At 38.2% G+C, this 22,441-nt stretch overlaps 1 protein-coding gene across 1 annotated transcript in view; it reads left to right on the top strand.

Moving 5' to 3' along the window:
• Positions 1–828: 828 nt before the first annotated feature.
• Positions 829–22,441, top strand: part of LOC126370209 (probable 2-oxoglutarate dehydrogenase E1 component DHKTD1 homolog, mitochondrial) — a 37,904-nt gene continuing 16,291 nt past the window's right edge. The window contains exons 1-9 of the mRNA XM_050014993.1: positions 829–1,070; positions 2,871–2,997; positions 3,585–3,750; positions 12,985–13,201; positions 13,838–13,999; positions 14,338–14,411; positions 15,362–15,475; positions 19,200–19,313; positions 20,897–21,004. Of these exons, the coding sequence (XP_049870950.1) occupies positions 956–1,070; positions 2,871–2,997; positions 3,585–3,750; positions 12,985–13,201; positions 13,838–13,999; positions 14,338–14,411; positions 15,362–15,475; positions 19,200–19,313; positions 20,897–21,004 (1,197 nt within the window). The 5' untranslated portion in view covers positions 829–955. The remainder of the gene's footprint in view (positions 1,071–2,870; positions 2,998–3,584; positions 3,751–12,984; positions 13,202–13,837; positions 14,000–14,337; positions 14,412–15,361; positions 15,476–19,199; positions 19,314–20,896; positions 21,005–22,441) is intronic.

Below are 22,441 nucleotides of genomic sequence, written 5' to 3'. Positions count from 1 at the left end.
TTAATGGAAGATGCAACTGTGGCTGAGTGTACTAAAAAGGTCATCATTTATACCCAAAAACAAAGATAAAAGATGCATATGAGACATTGGCCCCGATTCCTGCAGACACCGCCTAATTTTATTTTAAGTTATATCCGTCATTTTCATATCCGTCGAAAAGGAAAGGGACGGATGATTCACAGCTCTTAATTTTAGGAAGAATGAGTAAATGAATGAATAACCCGGGCGAATCAAAAGGTACGTCGCTGGTATGCAATCCGTTTGACGTGCTGTCTACTAACTGTGTCGGGTTATTGAGTGATGTAAAATTTTTAGACGGTTGTTTTAGATTTGTGCTTAAAATTGACGTGTGTTCCATAAATTTTATGCTTGTCTATTACCCGTCCCTTTCCTTTTCGGCAGATAAGAAAATGACAGATATAACTTAAAATAAAATTAGATGGTATTTACAGGAATTAGCACCATTGTGAGACATATGAGCACGTTAAGCCGTTGGTCCCGGTTACTATTTATTGATGTAAGTATGTAGTCGTTACATGAGCCATGTCAGGGGCCTTTGGCGGCTGACTAATAACCTTGACACCAGGGTTGATGAGGTTGGTATTCCACCTCACAACCCAAACGATACGAAGTTGACAATGTAAAAATCAACAAAGACAATTTTAACGGAATCAGTAACAATAATTAGTTGATTAAATATTTACAATCCACGCAACGATTCATTATCAATTACATCAAACGGGGGGTCTATCAACCCGTACAAATACTCAATGTTATCGTTACAATCCTCCGTCTCTTTCACTCTATCCAATCAGTATCGCTCGAGACATGCGGCCGGGTACTCTTGCGCAGAAAATGAATCGAATTTAGGAAAACCTTGAATTAAATTCGAATAAAAATACATTCGCACGTTGTGACAGTAGTTCTGAAGTTTTGTAAGAGTGAGAGGGATACAATGTGGGGTTTAAAGCGCGTGGGAGCGAGACAGTTAAAGTGGGAGAGAAAGAAGTATCATTCTGGATTGGGTGTGTTCGGGCATCGACCGACGCAGGCGCAGGCCAATGATATTGGTAGGTTACTAGGTGACAAGGTTAAGATAGTGTGCTCTTATTTGCATTATGCCATTTATTGGAAAGTTGAAGGATTGGACCTTTTTTTTATTGAAAAAAATGTATGGAGGTTATTCACAGCTATGTATTACGATGAATGAACTTTTGCTTTTTTCATTCTATAGTAATGAATGAACTTAAACAAGGATTTGGCGGGAAGAAGAGAGGAATGCCGATTACTCTACCGACAAGAGCGCAGCTCTTAAATAAAGAGATAGATAATATATTTATTTATATTTTACCTAGAGGTCAATAGGAATCAACATTTTCAATTCAGTCGGACTGGAGCCAAATCATAGATAAACACAGTTATTTTAGTAGATAGGTCCTACGTCAATATATAATAACATAAATAGCCTACATACGTCCCACTGCTGGGCACAGGCCTCCCCTCAATCAACTGAAGGGGGTATGGAGCATACTCCACCACGCTGCTCCACTGCGGGTTGGTGGAGGTATTTTTACGACTAATAGCCGGGAGCAACGGCTTAACGTGCCCTCCGAAGCACGGAATCATCTTACTTTTTCGGACAATCAAGTGATTCAAGCCTGAAAATTCCTTACCAAACAAAGGAGTGATTTCGACAATGTCCCCATGCCTAACGCTCTAACCACTAGACCATGGAGGCTGTTAAACTGGGTAGCATTCATTTGAAAATAGACAAGAAATGAGGTATCTAGCACAGAACACATAATACTGCTAGAACTTTGACATCGCTCACAGAAAGGGAATTGTATTTTAATGAATTAATAATAGCGACATTTCGTTACGTTTTTCTATGACGTCATAGGTTGCCTTTCCTTACAAATTCCATAGTAATTTCGTGTGTTGACGTTTAGTAAAAAGTAACTGATTTGACTAGTTGGAAACTACCCTATTATATACCAATAGCAACATTTGAGAATATTCACAATGTCCTTGACCCCAAAATAAGGTTAATAAATATTTCGATACGGGCAGAAGCAGAAAAAGATAAGAGTAATTAACGATAATAACGATGGAGATCTAACGACACAATTTTATAGAGTCGTTAAAAAGTAAATGTTTAACGAGATGTACCGCGATAGATATTATGGACTTGCGAACCCATTAGAGCGACGCGGGCGTAATTATATATTATTTTCTTTTTACTAACAGCATTATCATAGACTAACGAGTCAACTCAATTTCGCATAGGGACTATATTTAAAATACATCATCATCTTCACTAATTTAAGAGCCACACTCTTGTCGATGTAGCATTCTTAATGCTACTTTTTAGGGAAAAATACGGCAGTGGTTTCCCTCTTGTCTTCCGCCCCGCAGTACTCTATCTGACGCGAGTGGAATGGCGAAAGTAAGGAGTAAATTTCAAAGCCGTACTAGGACTCCTGTCCTCCGCCTCTGAATAGTACTGACTAAAACACATAATGACGGGTTCTTACCGCGTGTCGCGGTATTGTCGAAATATCGGGAGTCTCATATCCCTACTTTAAACGCGGTAAGAACCCGTAATTATGATAATAACCGCGTAAACTTAAAACAATGTAAGTATAGTACTGACTGTTAAGGACTGCTATTTAAAATTGCAGCCCCCCATTATATTGGAGAAATGACTTTTTTGGCATAATAATGAAAATGACGTGTAATAATGAAAATGTTTACAAGAAAATTTCTTGTAATACAGAGCTTGTGAGTTTTGATAAACAGGGCACTAGAATGGGATAAGGGCAGAAGGATGATGATGTAGTAAAACCATAATCTATCTTCTTTGTATGTAGACACCCCTGAAGAGGTATTGAGCAGAAGATATGAGAACTGTCGCGCCCAGAGCCTGGTCGACGCTTACCGCAAGTACGGGCATATGCGAGCTGCCATTGACAACGTTGACTTTAAGAAAGAAGAAAGGTAATTTTAAATGCAGTTTTTCTTTGGACGTGACTTATTGTAGATTTTCCGCAAATGGCATTAACTACTTGGCCGGATAAATGGGGAGCGCTGAGGGCTCTCACCCGGTAGAAAATTTAAGACAATAGGCCTGGGGGTGAGCAATAGATGAGACTTACACCCGGAAAGGATGTCGTGAAAGAGAGGAGGCCTGTACCCAGCAGTCAGTGGACATAGGATGAGTAGATAGATAGAAATCATGTACACATAATTTGCTCAAAAATAATTTGCACAATAAATTACAGTGACATCGTAACGAAAACTTTGAGGGGTGATTGAGGCCATGCTTCTGAGTTGATATCAAGTGGAATTTTCCGTCGCAAAAGTATGGAACTGAAAATAATATAAAAAAACACAAATATTTTCATGAATATTCAGACTGAAAATTCCACTTGATATCAACTCAGAATCATGGTCTGAATCATCCCCCTGAGTATTCGTTACGATGTCACTAACACCCTGTATGTGTAAGTATGTATGTGTATTATTTATTTTTCATTCGTCATTTCCAAGCTTATTTTCAGTAATCCCTTTTGTATTCTCTACAGGATAGTTAAAGAGTTAAACACGGCAAGATATGGTCTCAAACCTGACGACCCAGTAGACCTGGGTCTTCTCTACGGAGCCAGTGGAAAACAATCAGTGGGGAACTTAGTGGAGCAGCTGGAAAAACTATACTGTGGCAATATATCCTACGAATTCACACATTTAGAAGTGAGTACATACATAAACAGTAGTATTTGTGGGTGCGTATGTGTGTATATAGTTTTAAATAATGAGTGTAGTTAAGTTTAGTAAGTTTATTGTGTGTGGTATAAGTCACTTTTTAGTATTTTAGTGGGTGGAGGATAGTTGTTGTAAATGCTGGTAAACAAAATTAGGGAATGAGCGCGACGCCAACAAACTACGGTTGTAGTTTGGCGATAGTATTAAAGTGTATTATCATCATCATCATCAGCCCATTAACGTCCCCACTGCTGGGGCACGGGCCTTCCCTATGGATGGATCGGGCCTTAAACCACCACGCGGGCCCAGTGCGGATTGATGGTTATTAACGACTGCTAATGCAGCCGGGACCAACGGCTTAACGTGCCTTCCGAAGCACGGAGGAGCTCGAGATGAAAACTTTTTTTTTGTGGTCACCCATCCTATGACCAGCCTTTGCGAAAGTTGCTTAACTTCAACAATCGCAGACCGAGCGCGTTTACCGCTGCGCCACCGAGCTCCAAAAGTGTATATGTATGTAATTTTGTTTATAAATAAATAACAAAAAACAAACACTGCTGCTGTATCCCTGAATAGGTAAGCAGATGTGGAGTAGTACACCTACTCCTCCACTCTCGACTTAAGATAATTTTTGGCCGCTGAGTTTGTCAACTGAACTTTCAACCAGAACAAGCTTATAAAATTTAAGCCTTTGAGTCTGGCGAAAAGTAAAAACTATTTGATTGATTAACATCTTCACCCATTTTAATCCGATCTTTGAACAAATAACGGGCATAACAATGCAATTTGAAGAATGAAACGATTATTATTGAATTTGCCAATTGTAAGCTCATGTCGATGCACCGATATAGACTTACAACAACTGACTTAACAGCACAAATACTTAATTACAAATTGAATATGCTACTACAGTGAACTAAAAGATACCCTTGTTTCAGAATAAACGCAAGCTCAGAGCACGAGCTGCGTATCAGTATGGCCGTGATAGCGCGACAGCGAAATATTGAAAATCTAAATATTATGTTAACTGTAAACAACTGTATCATGTTATCTCATTGGTACAAGTCCGGTGGCGCAGCGGTAAACGCGCTCGGTCTGCGATTGTTGAAGTTAAGCAACTTTCGCAAAGGCCGGTCAACAAAAAAAAAGTTCATCTCGAGCTCCTCCGTGCTTCGGAAGGCACATTAAGCCGTTGGTCCCGGCTGCATTAGCAGTCGTTAATAACCACCAATCCGCACTGGGCCCGCGTGGTGGTTTAAGGCCCGATCTCCCTATCCATTCATAGGGAAGGCCCGTGCCTCAGCAGTGGGGACGTTAATGGGCTGATGATGATGACAAGTCCGGTAGGGTTCGAACCAGCGCTCCCCGATTGAGAAGCAAGCCGGTGTACCATAGTAAAAAAAGAAAAGAAAGAAAGTATTTATTATTAGAGGACGCCACAGTGACAATACAAACACAGTAGGAAAAAAAACTTATACAAAATCACGTATTTACAGAAACGTAAAAGGAAGAGATAAATAATAATAAAATACAAAATATTGGTCGTAACATTAATGGCGGTGGTGGACGTCCCTTAAACGTTGTACCGGGTGACAGCCTTTAGCGCTCCCCATTTGTCCGGCTGTAACGACCCCCCCTTACATATAATACTTATTAACCCCACACACTCAATCCACGACTAAACTGACCAGGATTCGACCCTGGGTTATAGTCAAACTAAGTGATTAAATTGGCCATTATTATTGTTGTGATCGTCTAGTATAAAGGTAGGACCTTATGTTGTGTTTTGTAGTAACTCAAATTCTTTTATATGAAGGTAGCTGAGTCAGATATGAATGCATGTTATTGAGGGCATGTAAATAAAGAATAATACTAAATTAATGTACTACATATATACTTAATAACAATACAAATAGGTTATAATTATGTCACTATGGTAAGTGAGAAAGACAAGAAATTATCTAAGTAATAGGGCAATGGGATGTGAGATATTATAAGTATTTATAATTTAAAAACAGTCAAGTCAACGCCAAGCAAACCTAAACTTAATGACACTGATTAAAGCTTATAATTAAACAAGTGAGACTTACAAGAAGGTAAGAAATAAGTTAGTTATTTAAAATATGGTTAGGGATTAGATTTTATTATTGTAAAAGATCTAGGAACACAGGAAAAGGATTTGAATCCCATAACAACAATGTAATAGTATAGGGTGCCGTTTCGAGCCCCGACCACGCTCACCGGCGAATGAGGCCCTACCCTGATTTAGGCCCCTCTCCGAAAGAACAAATAGGTTTTTTATGAAATGATAAGCACATAAATGTGACATATCAGGAGCATTAGGTAAATAGTTGGTAGGTAAAGGGAAGAGCTTCCCAACACCAATTTCACATATGTAATAAAATTATTTAAGTTAGACAGATTTACATCCAATCTAACAACACAACTCATTGTGATGCATAGCTAGCACCATAGCCATGGCGCAAAAAGGTAAGTATGTGAGCGACTTAGCAACCGGAAGCCAATATGCAGCTACTCATCACTGTCCTCCCCCCAATACACCACAGTGCAAGAAGATCAACAGAAGCAGTGACTACCGAACTGGATTGACCCCAAATATACTAAGCAAAAGGTCCCTAACAAAACGAATGAGCGACTTAGCAACCGAAGGCAATACGCAGCTACTCATCACTGTCCTCCCCCCAATACACCACAGTGCAAGAGGATCAACAGAAGCAGAGACTACCGAACTGGATTGACCCCGAGTATACTAAGCAAAAATGTCCCTAACGTCCCTACTATGGCTTCAGCGGCATTGCAATAACACCAGCCATAGGAATAAGTATGATTGTGAGATGGATGGTCATGAATATGACACCAACCATGAATCACAAGAATATATGCAGTCAAACTGGATGTAATTGTTATGCATAAATGCATTATTGCAATAATATTGCATGTTAGTAAGCAGACAAGTTGCATAGTGAAATTAGGCCAGGTAAACCCCTGGACAAGGTATAGGTTGTTAGGTATGTCACAAACTAGCAGCAGTGACATTAAGGTATTATCAGGTAGAAGAATAGTAAAATAACACAAATAAATTGTGTTGAATTGGTTTGTATATTGCATTTTAGTAAGCAAACAAGTTGCATAGTGAAATCAGGCCAGGTAAACCCCTGGACAAGGTATAGGTTGTTAGGTATGTCACAAACTAGCAGCAGTGACATTAAGGTATTATCAGGTAGATGAATGGTAAAATAACACAAATAAATTGTGTTGAATTGGTTTGTATATCAGTGTAATCAAGCCAGGCAGGCCCGGACAATACAGTAAGTATATAGAAGTCATGTTAAGTCACATAGGTGAAATAACAACACAGATTCAAGTATATAAATTTATTCAAAAGCCATTATCAATACCATTACCTTCATCTCATGGTATCCAGACTTTTTTATAATTCAAATTAATAATTAATTGTATTATTTACATGGCTTAATAAGCCACAATGAGCTGATAGATCCAGAGTGGGTCATAATAAATTTACATTATAACACAAGAGGACAAAGTTGACCCATACCATACAATACTGATTATATGGCATCGGCTAGAGTCTTCATACTCGAAAGCATCGCCACGCACAACCGCTCATCAGGAGGAGGCAATCCAACCTGACTATCCAAGTCGCAGCGCTGGCTCGATACTGATTATCTAGCTTCATCTCATATTGGCGGATGGTCATCCTGTCCCAATATCAGAAAGAAGGTCATGGATAATAATATCTCACCGCACCACTCCTGTAGATAGCTGTATCTCCCAAAGCACCACTATAGAACAATCCAGAACCATGTTACAGTGGTAACAACAACTGTTCCTACAATTATTCTACATTGACACAGTGAGGTAGCAGGCCGTAAACCATAAAGGTTCACCCTGTGTAACTTCAGATTGGTTTTCGAATAGAATCCTCAGGGGAATTCTAACTACAATAAAACACAGCAAGATTACAATCCAACCTGGACCAACAGTCTAGGTTCACAATAAAAGATAAAAATCTAAATCCATGAGGTTACCTCTAAAACAAGGATACCTCATTCTGTATACTGATCTCCCCATTTCCAAGCAATAATTATATTACCCCGAAATGTGGATCCCAACATACAGAACTACAAGAAGAACATTTTTTTGTTCAGTCTATGCGGCAATATGTACAATTTTCATTGTAAACATTGACACACAGCCCAAACATAACCAATAAGATAATAAAATTCAGTCAGAATATCGCAAGCAGTCATTTCCTACGCGTCAGTAAAGTGTCAGTTAAAAAGTTAAATAGATAAACATACATAAACTACATAAAATAACATAAATAATAACAAAGGTAAACAATCACAAGCAGCACATGGTCCCTACGTTCGCAAGCTTCCCTACACACTTTTGACACATCCTACTCCTATCGGGCCCTATCTTTAGCGTAAAATTGTACCTGTCGTCTGAGATCTGATGATCTCAGACCTGTTTCCAACGATGCCTGTAAGAAAAAGGTAATTAGTACACCACACTTCCTATTTTAAACCTAACAAGGTCCCTACAGCGCACTCCGCGGACTTTTGTCGGACAAAACCTACATATTTCACGTAATCTACGCACGGAAGCTAATTCTAATCCCTATTCTAGCGCGGTAGACGATCAGCTACACCACGGAAGGTTCGAATAGCTGATTAAAGAGCAAATTTACATATTTTGACAAAATAACAATCGCGCACTGTAATCCAGAGCTACGGAGCTCTCAAAAGTCGCGACAGCTGGTAATCCAGCAGAACGAATCCCTACCAACTTACAGAAACTCTAGTCCGACTTGAATTTTCTAAAACCGGCAGCACCTCCTGCTGCTAATGTCACGAACGAAGTTCCCCAAAAAATCGTGCAAAACCCCTTTTATACCCGTTATGCTCCGTCCCATCTCTCAGGCAATCGCGATATTGCTACCACTAGCGCATCAAAAACATACAAATGACATTTACCCGACATTGACAATCGAGGTATTTATTGAAAATCTCATACTTCCTATTGACATAAAAATATTCATTTAATTTTATTTTTATTCTTAAGTAGACTATAATACTAATGATGTTATTTATTTAATCAAATTCTATTTAATTTATCAAATCAGAACTGCAGAATTTTAGATAAAAAATATATCCAATTTTGTAGAATTTCTAAAAAGCCAAACACTCGCTCGACCATTTGCCTGACGTTTCTCGCACACATCTGTAATTTACATAATCTACACAAACCAAGCTCCTCAACCTTATTGGCTGTTTCTCTGTGTACGCGAAAAGTGGCGTGACTTCTGGATTGTTCTATTTTAGGGTCTAAAACGCGTACAATACAACACCTTGTCAACAATCCAAAAACGGTTCCGTTTTTGGAGACAAAAACCATGAATAATACCTAAATTCCTCTATATCTCTTAAACCGTGACAATCAGGTAGCTGAAACTTTCAAAAACAATGCATCTCCATTGCCATCACAACTACAAATTCAAAGAAACACAATAAATCAAACATTTAAAAAGATCCCCCACTCTACAAACCCGATCCTCCAATGCATGTTTTGGCTTGTCATTAACAACGACAACATACTAGCAATATAAAATTCACGATCAATTCACGTTCATGTTTTTGTTCACTAAATGTTCTTTCAATTGTAGGCACGGAACCCCTCAAAATAATGCGATTCACACTTGGCATTATTTTAGTTTTACTTTTTTTTCCATGATTTTTTCAATTTTCGCGAATTACAGTTCTAAAAAATTAGAATAATATTTTAAACGATAGGTACGAACTTCGTATGCTTTATAAATCAATTTCAACAAGAAATACTACGTAATATAGCTATTATTTTCAATTTTGTAAAATATACCAGCTCAAAACTCTTCATTCATATATTTTTACATCGACACCCTTTTGGTGCTTGCTACTCCCGCGAAAATTCAAACTATCCTAATGTCTATTTTTGTATTTTAAATAATTTTATTCCATAAATTCGTACATATTCTTTCAAAATAACATCCCTATCTCGAATCCTAATTAACAAACTCTAAAATTTCGTATACCTTTTTATAATCTATGTATTCCTGTGACGTAAACTGAACATATCCTTCATTCATTCTCACAGTTAAACAAAACACTTGAATCAAGTAGTGTGGTTTGTATTGTTTGGACAATTAGTGTACTTTTTGTGTTAAATATAATTATGAAACCTTTCAGATCGTGTTTAATACGACTACAGAATAGTGGGAAACATAATGGAAGGAAGACAAAATAAGATGCAACGTACGGGTTTTAGTTACAATAATTAGTAAGATTGAAGACTTCTTGACGATGTTTATAATGTATCCTATAAAATATTCACTCGCCAGGTAAGAAATTAATAAATACCTTTTGTATTCGTTAAGTATTTTATAGAGAAATTCGTAGTGCAAAAAGTCACTGTTTCAACCATTTGTTCCAATTTTTCTTATGATAATTTCAACTATCAAACAGCAATCAAGCAAAATTTTATTACTTAACTCCATGTGTGGGGAGATAGTTCTTATCAAGACTACAAGAATTATTTGAATCTGTTTAGGATTTATTGAGATATTAACAGATGAAATTTTTCAAATATTCCTTAGATTCCTACACATGCTCAGTCACTAACAACCTTGTTTTATTGATGAGTAATATAATAATTAGTAAATTACATACCTACCAGACATGAAATCAACCAATAGTTTCTGGACTGATAAATAAAATATAAAGTTATTAGCAAAACGGTTTCGGTTAAAACTGGCTTTCATGATGAGATTTGATCTCCCTTCATATTGTTTTGAGAATAAGAATGAATCCTACTCCTATTGTACTTACATGTTTTTATTAGTTTATTAGAGTCCTGTGAATCACAAATAATACCTGTAGAAACAATAAGCAAATGCAAGTCATTGTCTTAGTAGGTACTAGACAGTGGTTATGCTCACACATAGAATTTACCCCTAATTTCAGTTTGAATTACTTTCAGAATCGTCCAAAGATCCAGGAGGGACAGATATCTACTCCAAACCTGGAATCTGTTGCAGAATATTAAAGAAAATTATGGGAAAACAAATGTGAATGACGGACAGATTTAGTAAGATGAAAGATTTAAGCCTACGAGCACACTACTATTTCTCACATCAAAGGTACATTGTTAATTATGAACATCAATAGTAAATAAAGCAGTTTTGGAGAAAAATAGTATGTTTCATTAATAATACCCTGGTTGATTATTTTTATTGATATCGTACAGCTCCATCTATTGGCAAGCTATGGTACTACAATGACTTCTAGCTATCAAGCTGCCTAGAAATGAAGTCCTGCTTTTCACAAATGTCAGTCCTTTTCCCACTCCATCTATGTACGAGTAGATGCACTTATCCAAATCTATTTCCTAACAGATGGCGTTGAATTTATAAGTTAATAAAAATAGTTGGCTTATAGAAAACATTAGATTCAAATTAAGAAATAAGTAGTTTCATAATGGTATACATAAACATAAACAGCCTATATACGTCCCACTGCTGGGCACAGACATACATAATGGTATAATCACTAGAATATCATTATCACTTCCATATTGGTTTGTAGATACATACATACATAAACTCACGCCCACCTCCCACCAGGGCAAGCAGAGACCACTGAATTCCATTTGTTTGTAGCTCTATGAAATTATTAAGCCTAAAGGTGAAACAAAGCCTACATGTTTCTCAAAGTTCCAATTATGGTTTTTCCCTGTCTAAAGTCTAAAAATAAAAGAATATTATAATGATAAAAATATAAATTCAAAAAGACGAAAATAATAAATAAATGTCGAAAAAATATTTCACCCCATAGCCAAACATTTTAGTTACTATTAAGTACTAACTTTTAGTCAAATATTTGAAGACATCATTGATGTACATTAAAGTTTATTGAAAATAAACTAAATGACTCCATCCGCGACGATTATTGTGGTGCGTTCTGTTACACGGCCAAGTAGTTAATGCCATCTGCGGCAAATCGACAATAAGTCACGTCAAAAAAAAAGTGGTGGATGTCCTCCATAAATGGACCTTGCTTAGCATAAGTCAACCACGACGCTGGTATTCTGCGAGCCCTGCCGAGTGAGGCATGGACATTAACCAATGGACAACAATTAATTTGGGTGCGAAAGAAGGAAACCCTATCTCTGTCATTTCACACCATAAAATATCTTCCGTTAGGTGAAATTCCAATCGAAATTATTTCCGAGAAAAAGATTAAATATTTTAACAAATTTATTCGACGTTAAATCCAATCCAATCAAGATGACCTCTTTCTACCTGACAAGACCTACAGAGTTATTTTTTTAATCTCAAAGCCATTTTCATTCTGCGAATTTTTCCTAGATTTTGCGTTACAAAAATGAACGTAAAAAGGACCAGTCATATTTTATGCTAATCTACTCTTTTTCTGAATTCCATTCTTTATAAAATTAATCACGGATATTTTCAATTAGATTTAGCCTCAGGATAATAAGGTTTGACTGATGACTGAATGAACTAATTTCTGGAATAACGTCAATCAAACCTTAATCAACGTCAAGTCTAAGCTAGAAACAACAATCAGTCTGGGTAGTACATACCTATTTCATACAAATTGCATAGAAATTTTCGTTTTTCACGTTTAGTAAATAGTAACTGATTTGAATAGTTGGAAACTAGCCTATTATGTGCCTGAGTTTATGTTTTTGCAAGATATAATTTCATCATTGAATCTTGCAAAAAGTTATATTGATGGGCGAGCTCCGTATTGGCTCTGGTTTTTTTTAAAGGGGAGATTTCAAAAGTTCTGAATGCGATGGCCATTTATCTCCCCGTAGCATTCAAAGTCGAGTACAACGGGCTTCATTTCATGGATCTATCGGCTTAGGCAGCCAGCTGCTATTCAGTTCGTTGTTTATAGTTTTAAGTACTTTCTAACCTATTCCTATACTATCCCGACGACCCGAAAGGCTCGTTAAACCGTTGGACCCGGTTTTTACTTACTGCCGTAAGTACGTAGTCGTTACTTGAGTCAGGGGCCTTTGGCGACTCAAAAATAACCCTGACACCAGAAATATCTACTTAATAGAAAAGAAGAAGTAACAATCCATAATTATAGTTCTTTATGCAACTTTTCACAGACTGAAGCAGAGAGAGAGTGGTTTGCCCAACGCGTGGAAGCTACATCGGATTCTATAGACACAGACCGTCAGAAAGAGATAGCTGCAGAACTCCTGAAAGCCCAGGTGTGGGAGAAGTTTCTCTCAGTCAAGTATCCTGCTGTGAAACGATACAGTTCCGAGGGAGCCGATTCACTCATGGTCATCCTCTCAACGCTGTTTAGAAAAACTACTTCAGGTGAGAGCCAAGATAGGGATAAGCATGGTATAAGAAGATCAGCCGGGTCTGCATGACAACCGCGCCGCGCGCGACGCGAATTATATTGAACCGAATGCGATACGACGTCATAGATGGACGTCAAACGGCTATTGGTCGAAAGACTCCGTAATGAATACTTTTAATTATTTCCCCTATTTTTCCTTCGTCGGGCGGATACGACAACGTTGAAGTCTTAAGACCAAAGCACAATGATGTTTCAGGTCCTCATTGTTTAACAACTATTGTGTACGGAAATCCGAAACCAGCAGTACTTAAGATAGACAGAATAAGAGAGGTCACTGTATCTGTAGATAAATTGATCTTTAGTCACTCTACAATCAGTATTATATTCACATTGGCGGATCCAGGGCTACTGTTTGGGCCATAGGTGGCCCACTGCAATGTTACTGATCTAATTCTCTAAGGAGATAGGTTGTTAGCGACCTGGGACACCCCTCCTCCCCTCCCCCCCCCCCCCCCACACGTAAAACCTGGATCCGCTTTTTTCACTTTGACCTTAGTACACTAACCCACACCATTAAAAATAAACAAAGGAACCACGATCGTCGAGGTTGTTTTTTAAATCTTTTTCTCCACTCTCTCGTCTTTTCCCAGATGGCATCGAATACGTGACCCTGGGAATGCCGCACCGAGGCAAGCTGGCAGCCATGATCACCCAGCTGAACTGCCCGCCGGTCAAGATCTTCCACAAGTTCAATGGAAACAAGGAGTTTCCTGATGATGTCGACGCCTCCTGCGACATTGCTTTACATTTTTGTAAGTTTGGCACTGGAGCAGAACGACCTCAGGACCTATGTCCTAGATTCGACTCATATTCGTTTCGTCCATTGTCAACGAATACTCCGTAAGACGTGAGAGCGCATAGATTAGCTGAATTTGAAGACGAAAAAAAATAAGATTCAAATAAAGAAATAAAGCAAAAGGAATAATCTTAATTTAACAAAAAGAAATCCCATTTTTTGTTGTCATTCAAAAAATCTGCTCGACGAATAACTGAGATTATTTTGAGGCGACCAATGTTTTGGCAGAAAAAAGATAAAAATATGCCTCTGTTGAAACAAAAATTGAACGTGTTTTTTATTTTATATTTCCAGCCCTCTCGTCGGACATAACTGTGAACAACAAGACAGTGAGATTCTCAATGCTGAACAATCCATCACATTTGGAGGTAATTCTATTAATATATTTTTTTAATTAAGTATTAGTATCTTAAGTGCAAATTTCGATAACGCACTTGGCTCAATCGTTATAGATGGCGATACCCCGCCTTTGCACCTTGGTCTAACAGAAAGCTCGGTGAAGCAAGAGTACTTAATGTACATTGTTTTAAGTTTACGCGGTTATTATCATAATTAAAACACATAATAACGGGTTCTTACCGCGTTTAAAGTAAAGATATGAGACTCCCGATATTTCGACACTGTTTCAAGTGCCATGAATATCGGGAGTCTCATATCCTTACTTTAAACGCGGTAAGAACCCGTTATTATGTGTTTTAATTACTTAATTTATCTTTTGATAGAAGTACCGCTGACTACCTAAATTGGGATATGACTAAGTATATCGTGTGCCTATGTATTTATGCATAAGATACTTATGCCTTGTTCGTCTACTAAAGATGATTGCAGTGTCTGCGAAGTATTTTCATTCATAATCCAAACAACAAACAACATAAACACGATAAACATGATAATGTACTTTGCAATTGTTTATAATAATAAAAAAAAAAAAATATGAGATATTATTCTTCAATCGTGTGGGTTGTGGTTGTGAGGTGGATTACCAATCTCGTCAACCCTGGTGTCAGCGTTACTATTGAGCCATCAAGGGCCCCTGACATGACTCATGTAACGACTACGTACTTACATCAGAAAGTAGTAACCGGGACCAACGGCTTAACGTGCCTTCCGAAGCACGGATCGTCTTACTTTCGGACAATCAGGTGATCAGCCTGTAACGTCATAACCAAACTAGAGATCACAAAGCGATTTTGTGATATGTCCCCACCGGGATTCGAACCCAGGACCTGCGGATCGTGAGTCCAAAGCCCAACCACGGGACTATGGAGGTCGTTACGAGATATTAAAGATAGAATATTAATCAGTTGATGCGTTCTAGATTGTAAACCCAGTGTCCATGGGCAAGGCGCGATCCAAGCAGATGGTGCTGAAGGAAGGAGACTACTCGGCTGATGGGTCTACCCAGATCGGGGATAAGGTCATGAATGTGCAGGTAATTTACAATTTACAGCCACTGTGGTTCAGTGGTTCACCTGCTTGCTTCTCAAAGGAGAAACGCCGGTTCTAGACCCGGTACCGAACATAACCATTTTTTTTTACGTGACTTATTGTAGATTTGCCGCAGATGGCATTAACTACTTGGCCGGAAAGACTTCACCAATGAGTTATTAAATTTCACTATCACACTGGGCTTGACCATTATAGACGGCGATACGGCTCACCACCTACCACGCTGGTGTATCAAATTCGGCGAGGTGTAGTAGTTCGTTCATCTTAGTTCATCATAGAGTACTTAGTTCATCTTACGATGGATGTAGGTTCCTCTGACTACCCCAATTGGGATATAGTCGTGAGCTTACATTGTGTTATGTAAAGGCAGTAGCCGACATTAAGGATTGTCATTCTGACAGCAAATTGAGACAATTACTAAAGACAAATGCATTTTGTTGCTGGCAGCACAAGTATAACAATATAAAGGAGATCATCGGCTCTCCATACTTTGGCCGGCCCAAATTCGAAAGTGCCGGCCAGAGAAAAAAAATGTGTCAAACCTTTCGAGTACATTGCTGTGAACATTTTTTACTATGACACCAAACGTGTATGACCATTAGTTTGGCTTTAATTGGATTTTAAAAATCTCGATTTTTCATACATTTTGTAAAAAAAAAATATTATGTCCGTTGGGAATAAAATGGATATAGGCGTATTACAAAGGACCGTTAGAACATTTATTAGTATGGCGCCAAACTTCTATGACCATTATTTTGACGTTTATTGGACTTTCCGTTTTGGTTAATATTTTAAAATGCCGGCCATCGAATTAAATACGTCAAATCTGTCTAATAGTTGCTTCTCAATATTTTTTAATATGACACCAAATATCTATGACCATTATTTTGACTTTTATTGGAATTTACGTTTTAGTTCAAATGTGAAAAGTGCCGACCACCAAAAATACCATGTTGAGAGTATCGAGTAGATGCCTGTTAACATTTTTTTCTATATCGCCAAACGTGTATGACCATTAGTTTGCCTTTTATTGTATTTTAAAAATCTTGATTTCTTTTTTGTTTTGTTTAAAAATAAAGTGCTTTAGGCAAAACTTGCGGTACGGCGGATTACAAAGGACCTTTAGAACATTTAATAATCTGGCGCAAAACATTTTTGACCATTTTTTTGACTTTTAGGTGTCTCTTTTTCTGTTTTGGTTTAAATGGGAAAATGTCAGCCAGCGAAACAAAATAAGTCAAATCTTTTGGTAAACGACTTGAAACGTATTTTTTTTTACTATATTACCAAATATCGACTTTGGCTTTTATTAGACTTTTTAAAAAAATCTTTTTTTATATACATTTTAACAATGACAATAAGCAGAGCTTTCCCTATGACTAGTTATTAGTCAGATAAATACTTTGTGTTTTTGTTTTGTGTGTTGTTAGGTGAACTTCTAAATTAATACTATCTGATTTTAGATATGACGTTGGCTGTAGTTTTTGCATTCGACTCAACGTTACGGCCTAAGTTTAGGTCGAATTATGGTATTGATTCATCTTGACCGTAGATAGTTACCACCCTCCAAAGATAAGCTTGCCATCTAGTGACGAAACTCGTATTTTGGCATGACGTCTGAAGTAGCTGTTAGAGAAGACAGGAGTCGGGCAGTTGTACTTTGCATGTATGCCGATCAGAATGTCCTGGTGGTACTCGGCCGACATAGCATCGTACCTCACTTTTCTTAAAAAAAATAAGCTTCTAAAGCGTGTATCACCATCAGGTGAGATAGTGGTCAAACGAAAACCTATTTTTGATTAATAAAAATGTGTCCAAAGACGACCACGATATTACGCCTTTCTTTACCTGCATTATCGCCAGATAAAACTTTTTTCGCCAAAGTGTAGGTATCTATGAAAACTCCAGATTTTCTAGAAATCTAATTGAGTTCAAAATAGTGGTCATAGACGTTTAATGTCATAGCAATAAACATTCTGACGATCCTTTAAATAACGCGCCTGTCATATTTTATTTTATAACAAAATAAATCAAGAATCGATATTTTAAAAATCCAACAACAGCCAAACTAATGGTCATACACGTTTATTGTCATAGTAAATAATGTTTACAGGTATCTTCTCGATAGTTTTGACATGTGTTTTTGCTGACCGGCACTTTTCACTTAGAAACTAAAACGTAAAGTCCAATAAAAGCCAAAATAATGGTCATAGACGTTTGGTGCCATAATAATAAATGGTCAAAGGGATAAGTTTTAACGGGATATACCAATATTGTTTCTTGGCCGGCACTTCACATTTTCACCAAAATGTATGAAAAATACAAGTTTATTTTTTAATTCGAATAAAAACAGAAATATTGACGCTACGGCTTTGGTGCCATAGTAATAAATGCTCAGATGGATAAGTTCTAAGGATATATACCATTATTGTTACTTGGCCGGCACTTTACATTTTCACCAAAAATGTATGAAAAATACAGTTCTTTTAATTCGAATAAAACCGAAGATATTGGCCCTACAGCTTTGGTGCCATAGTAATAAATACTCAGACGGATAAGGTCTAACGGAATATAGCAAAATTATTTTTTGGCCGGCACTTTGACTTCTGGGCCGAAATCCGATGATCTCCTTTATGATTAACCCTTTCACTGACAGAGATCATGGGTCATGGTCATCATGCTACAAGTAACCAGGCCCCACGCCTTGGATATATATATATATATATATATATATATATATATATATATATGTATAATGACTCTAAGGTTACAAAAATTCGAACACATTTTTGTCCAGTATCTCAGCATTCCAAAATCAGGCTTACCAGCTAGGGTCTTCAGGATGCTGTTAGGGCTGCCACGCGACACTAAAATGAGGCTACGTTTTTCCGTAGAAAAGCTAAAAGATATTTTTATACAGAGAAATAGTCAATCATATTTCTGTTCAAATTTATTTTTAAGTCTACACCCAAATTGTTGTCAAGGAGAAAAACCAGGAATCTGTCCTTTCTAACTTAATATTACTGGTAGGCTTTTTTAATTAGATAACTCTGTTATCTTATAAATGTCACAAAGTTAAATTATAACTGGCGTTTCATTTCGTGACTCGGCGAAAAGGGTTGTAGCCAACCGAACACAATTTATTCCTCGATTATCTAAATTTAAAAGTAAATCCTGTTTTTACGTTAAGTATGTTATGTTACGTTGCTAGATTCAACAAATACTTCGGAACCCCGACACCGACCCCGCCGGCGTGGTTCACGATTTCCCACATTCACCCACTAAGGTTGATTGATTCTTTAAATATTATCCTCTCAGCCGACGCCCTGAGCAGAGGTTCGCGCCCAACTGGGCACCCTCAGGCCTGTAGTCTTAAATTTTGTACCGGGTGAGAGCTCCCATTTGTCGAGGTCGCAGGGTCGAATCCAGCACAGGCCTAAACCAATGATTGTGGAATTTGTTTTCGAATTCATGTTTGGATCATAAATGATTATCACGTGCTCAGTGGTGAAGGAAAACATCGTGAGGAAACACCCATTCCCGAGAAACGTATTGGGCTGGTTTTCCCTTCGCGAGTTGGAAGGTCAGACAGACAGTCGGTTCTGTAAAAAGCCGGACCAGTCAATTCGTCAGGTTAGGTAAGCGGACACTGTGAAAAACGGGATAATGCTAGGTAGATGATACTGATGATACCTAAATGTTTACAGTTCCATGGCGACGCGGCGTTCACCGGACAAGGCGTGAACCAGGAGTGTCTGATGCTGAGCCAGGCACCTCACTTCAACGTCGGCGGATCCTTGCACGTCGTGGTCAATAATCAAGTACGTACCTTAAAAAAAATCCTATTTATTCGGCTCATTAGAATACATCTTTTCTTCTCCTCAGCCATAACACCTTGCGAAATGACGTAGATTTAAATATGTTAAAATGACCTTCAACAAGTTTATCTTCGATAATTACGTATTGACGTATTGTTACGTATTGAATAAATGATTCTGATTCTGACTGGTATCAGGGTTACTATTGGACCGCCAAAGGCCCCTGACATGACTCATGTAACGACTACTTACTTACATCAGTAAGCAGTGAGCACGGATCATCTTACTTTCGGACGATCAGGTGTCAGCTTGCAATGTCCTAACCAAACTAGGGATCACAAAGTAATTTTCGTCATATTTCCCCACCGGGATTCGAACTACGTTATTGTGATTCATCAAGCACTAAAAAGAAATAGATAAAAAAGACACTTGGAGGAGCCTATAGCAAAGTTATACGTATGAATTCACGCTGTTAGTCATTAGCATGGAATAAGAAAAAATAACTACTTGTAGTAAAACACGGAAGAACAGTAATCACACTTATTTATTCTGGTATCGAGAAAATAACACTTAACTTGGTAAACACGTCCGATGTCGACAAGGTCCCCAACGCAAGCGAGCGTGTATCAATCCGTCCTATTTGACAACCCCATTCTTGTGTTGCCATTTATAGAAAAATGTTTTATAACTGTCAACGAACCATTCAGCCTAACATACTTTACCTATGAACGGTAACTAGCGCCGCACCAATTCGTAACTAGCGCCGACCTCACCCTCTGGTTCTTACTTAAGTCCGCCGTAAACCGCTAAGGAGTAAGGGAGAGCGCCAAGACTAAAGCTCGCTCTTACGTGTTAGGCAGCACACGGTAAGAATGATATTTTTGTATGAAGTGTCCAAAGTGTGTCGTTAGGCGAAAGAAGATTCTATGAGACGGCTTAAAAACCCTGGCCATTGGGCTTGCTAGCCTGATTGCTTTTTATTTTTGCCTATATGTCCAGGGTGATAAACGTTCCTTTTTGTCGTTATTTGTTTTTACTTACTGTCTAGATTACAATACTTTATAAATATCCGCTACATAAGACTAAAGTTACAAGTTGCGCTTACGGCAATAGAACTTATACTAAAAACGTTGGCCTAACAGATAGGTTGATGAAGTGTGAGTACTTAGTTCATCTGGCGATGGATATACAGTCATGAGCAATATAATGTACCCACTTTAGGACTCCGTCGCACTAACATATTTGATATTTAGTGAGACTTACAGTTCAATTTGTCAAAAAAGTTAATGTGACACGGTACCAAAGTGCATACACAGTGCATACATGGTACGGCATATTAATGCTCGTGACCGTACCTCTGACTACCCTCTGACTATAGTGTAGGCTCGACCATTATAGACGGCGATACGGCTCACCATCTATCACTTTGGTCTAACAGAAAGCTCAGTGAGGCGTGTATACGTAATTAGTACCTCTTGCGATAGATGTACCTCTGACTACCCCACCCTACCCCAATTAGGATATAGTCACGAGCTAATGTTATGGTATATTATGTAATTATTTGCTAAAAATAACCTTGATTTCAGATAGGATTCACGTTGCCCTCGGAGCGGAACCGTTCTTCTATGTACACCACTGACTTAGCCAAGATGATCGCAACTCCTGTTATCCACGTCAATGCTGATTATCCTGAGGTAAGTCATAACCTATAGGGACCCAGACTTATGGGGTGTAACGTAGAACCCTTGCCCAGGGATACGGGTGGAGACCTCAACTGCTGCAGACGCGGAGATGAGAGCCGTGGGTACGGCAATGCGGGACGGAAGAGGCAAGTCACAGGGACTGTAACCTGTTACCTGACAGATGGCAGGTAACTATCAGTAGGTACTGTTCAGAGGCGGAGGACAGGATAAAATTTTCATTTTTGTAGATGTTTTGGGTTAAGAGCAACCAGTTAATTTATTACTTTGCAAGAAACTGACTGGACTTTTGCAGCTTATTGTACATCGTCTGTGGGATTTGCCCAACTGGGCGATAGTTCAACGAAAGCCATGATTTTAGGGGGTGAAGTGTGGAAGCCGCCCGCGAGTTTTGCACTTCGCGCGCTTTGGTTTTTTTTTCTATTGAGTGAAATTCATGATATCGAGTAACTGAATGCGACTTTGACTAGAGTAGATCCTTAACTAATATATATATTTTTTGTTCACAATTTAAAAGTAAGTATATATTTTATGTCTGAGATGGTATTTAAAAAACTAAAAAACGCGGCCATGCTGGAATACCTCGACTTAAATTTTGTGCCGGATGAGAATCCACAGCGCTCCTCATTTGTCCGGCCAAGTACTTTATGCCATATGTGGTATTTTATTTTAATCTACAATAAGTAGCGCCAAAAATCTATAGGCGATTCAAACATAGTTTTGAAAGCTACTTTTTCTTGGCCAATCGATGATGCTAATCTGGATTCGGGGCAATACAAACTTTATTTAATTTTAGTTAACAGTTCTAATAAAGTTCTAAAGAATAGAATGCCATACTTCTCTTACGATAAGTACAAGAAAGAGAGACAGATATATATCATCATCATCAGCCCATTAACGTCCCCACTGCTGGGGCACGGGCCTTCCCTATGGATGGATAGGGAGATCGGGCCTTAAACCATCACGCGGGCCCAGTGCGCATTGATGGTTATTAACGACTGCCACCGGGACCAACGGCTTAACGTGCCTTCCGAAGCACGGAAGAGCTCGAGATGAATTTTTTTTTTGTGGTCACCCATCCTATGACCGGCCTTTGCGAAAGTTGCTTAACTTCAACAATCGCAGACCGAGCGCGTTTACCGCTGCGCCACCGAGCTCCTCAGATATATTTATATAGAGCTAACTAATTTCAGAACTGTCGTGCGCCATAATTTATCCAAATGCAAATTAGCATCCATTACTTTTTAAACTCATTACTCAACCAACAAAATGGGTTTTTATTCCAAACTTTTTAATTTATCGGTTTTGCTAATTATGTTTTTATTATAAATGGTAAACGTTGGTCTAATAAAGATAGTTGATAAGCTGGTACTTTGTTCATCAAGCGATGGCTGCCTACCTTTCATCATTCCAAACCATATTTAATATTAT

Source organism: Pectinophora gossypiella, chromosome 10, assembly GCF_024362695.1.
Source record: "Pectinophora gossypiella chromosome 10, ilPecGoss1.1, whole genome shotgun sequence".
Taxonomy (NCBI): domain Eukaryota; kingdom Metazoa; phylum Arthropoda; class Insecta; order Lepidoptera; family Gelechiidae; genus Pectinophora; species Pectinophora gossypiella.
The sequence above is the reverse complement of the archived record's forward strand: the minus strand, read 5'-3'. Positions and strand labels throughout refer to the sequence as shown.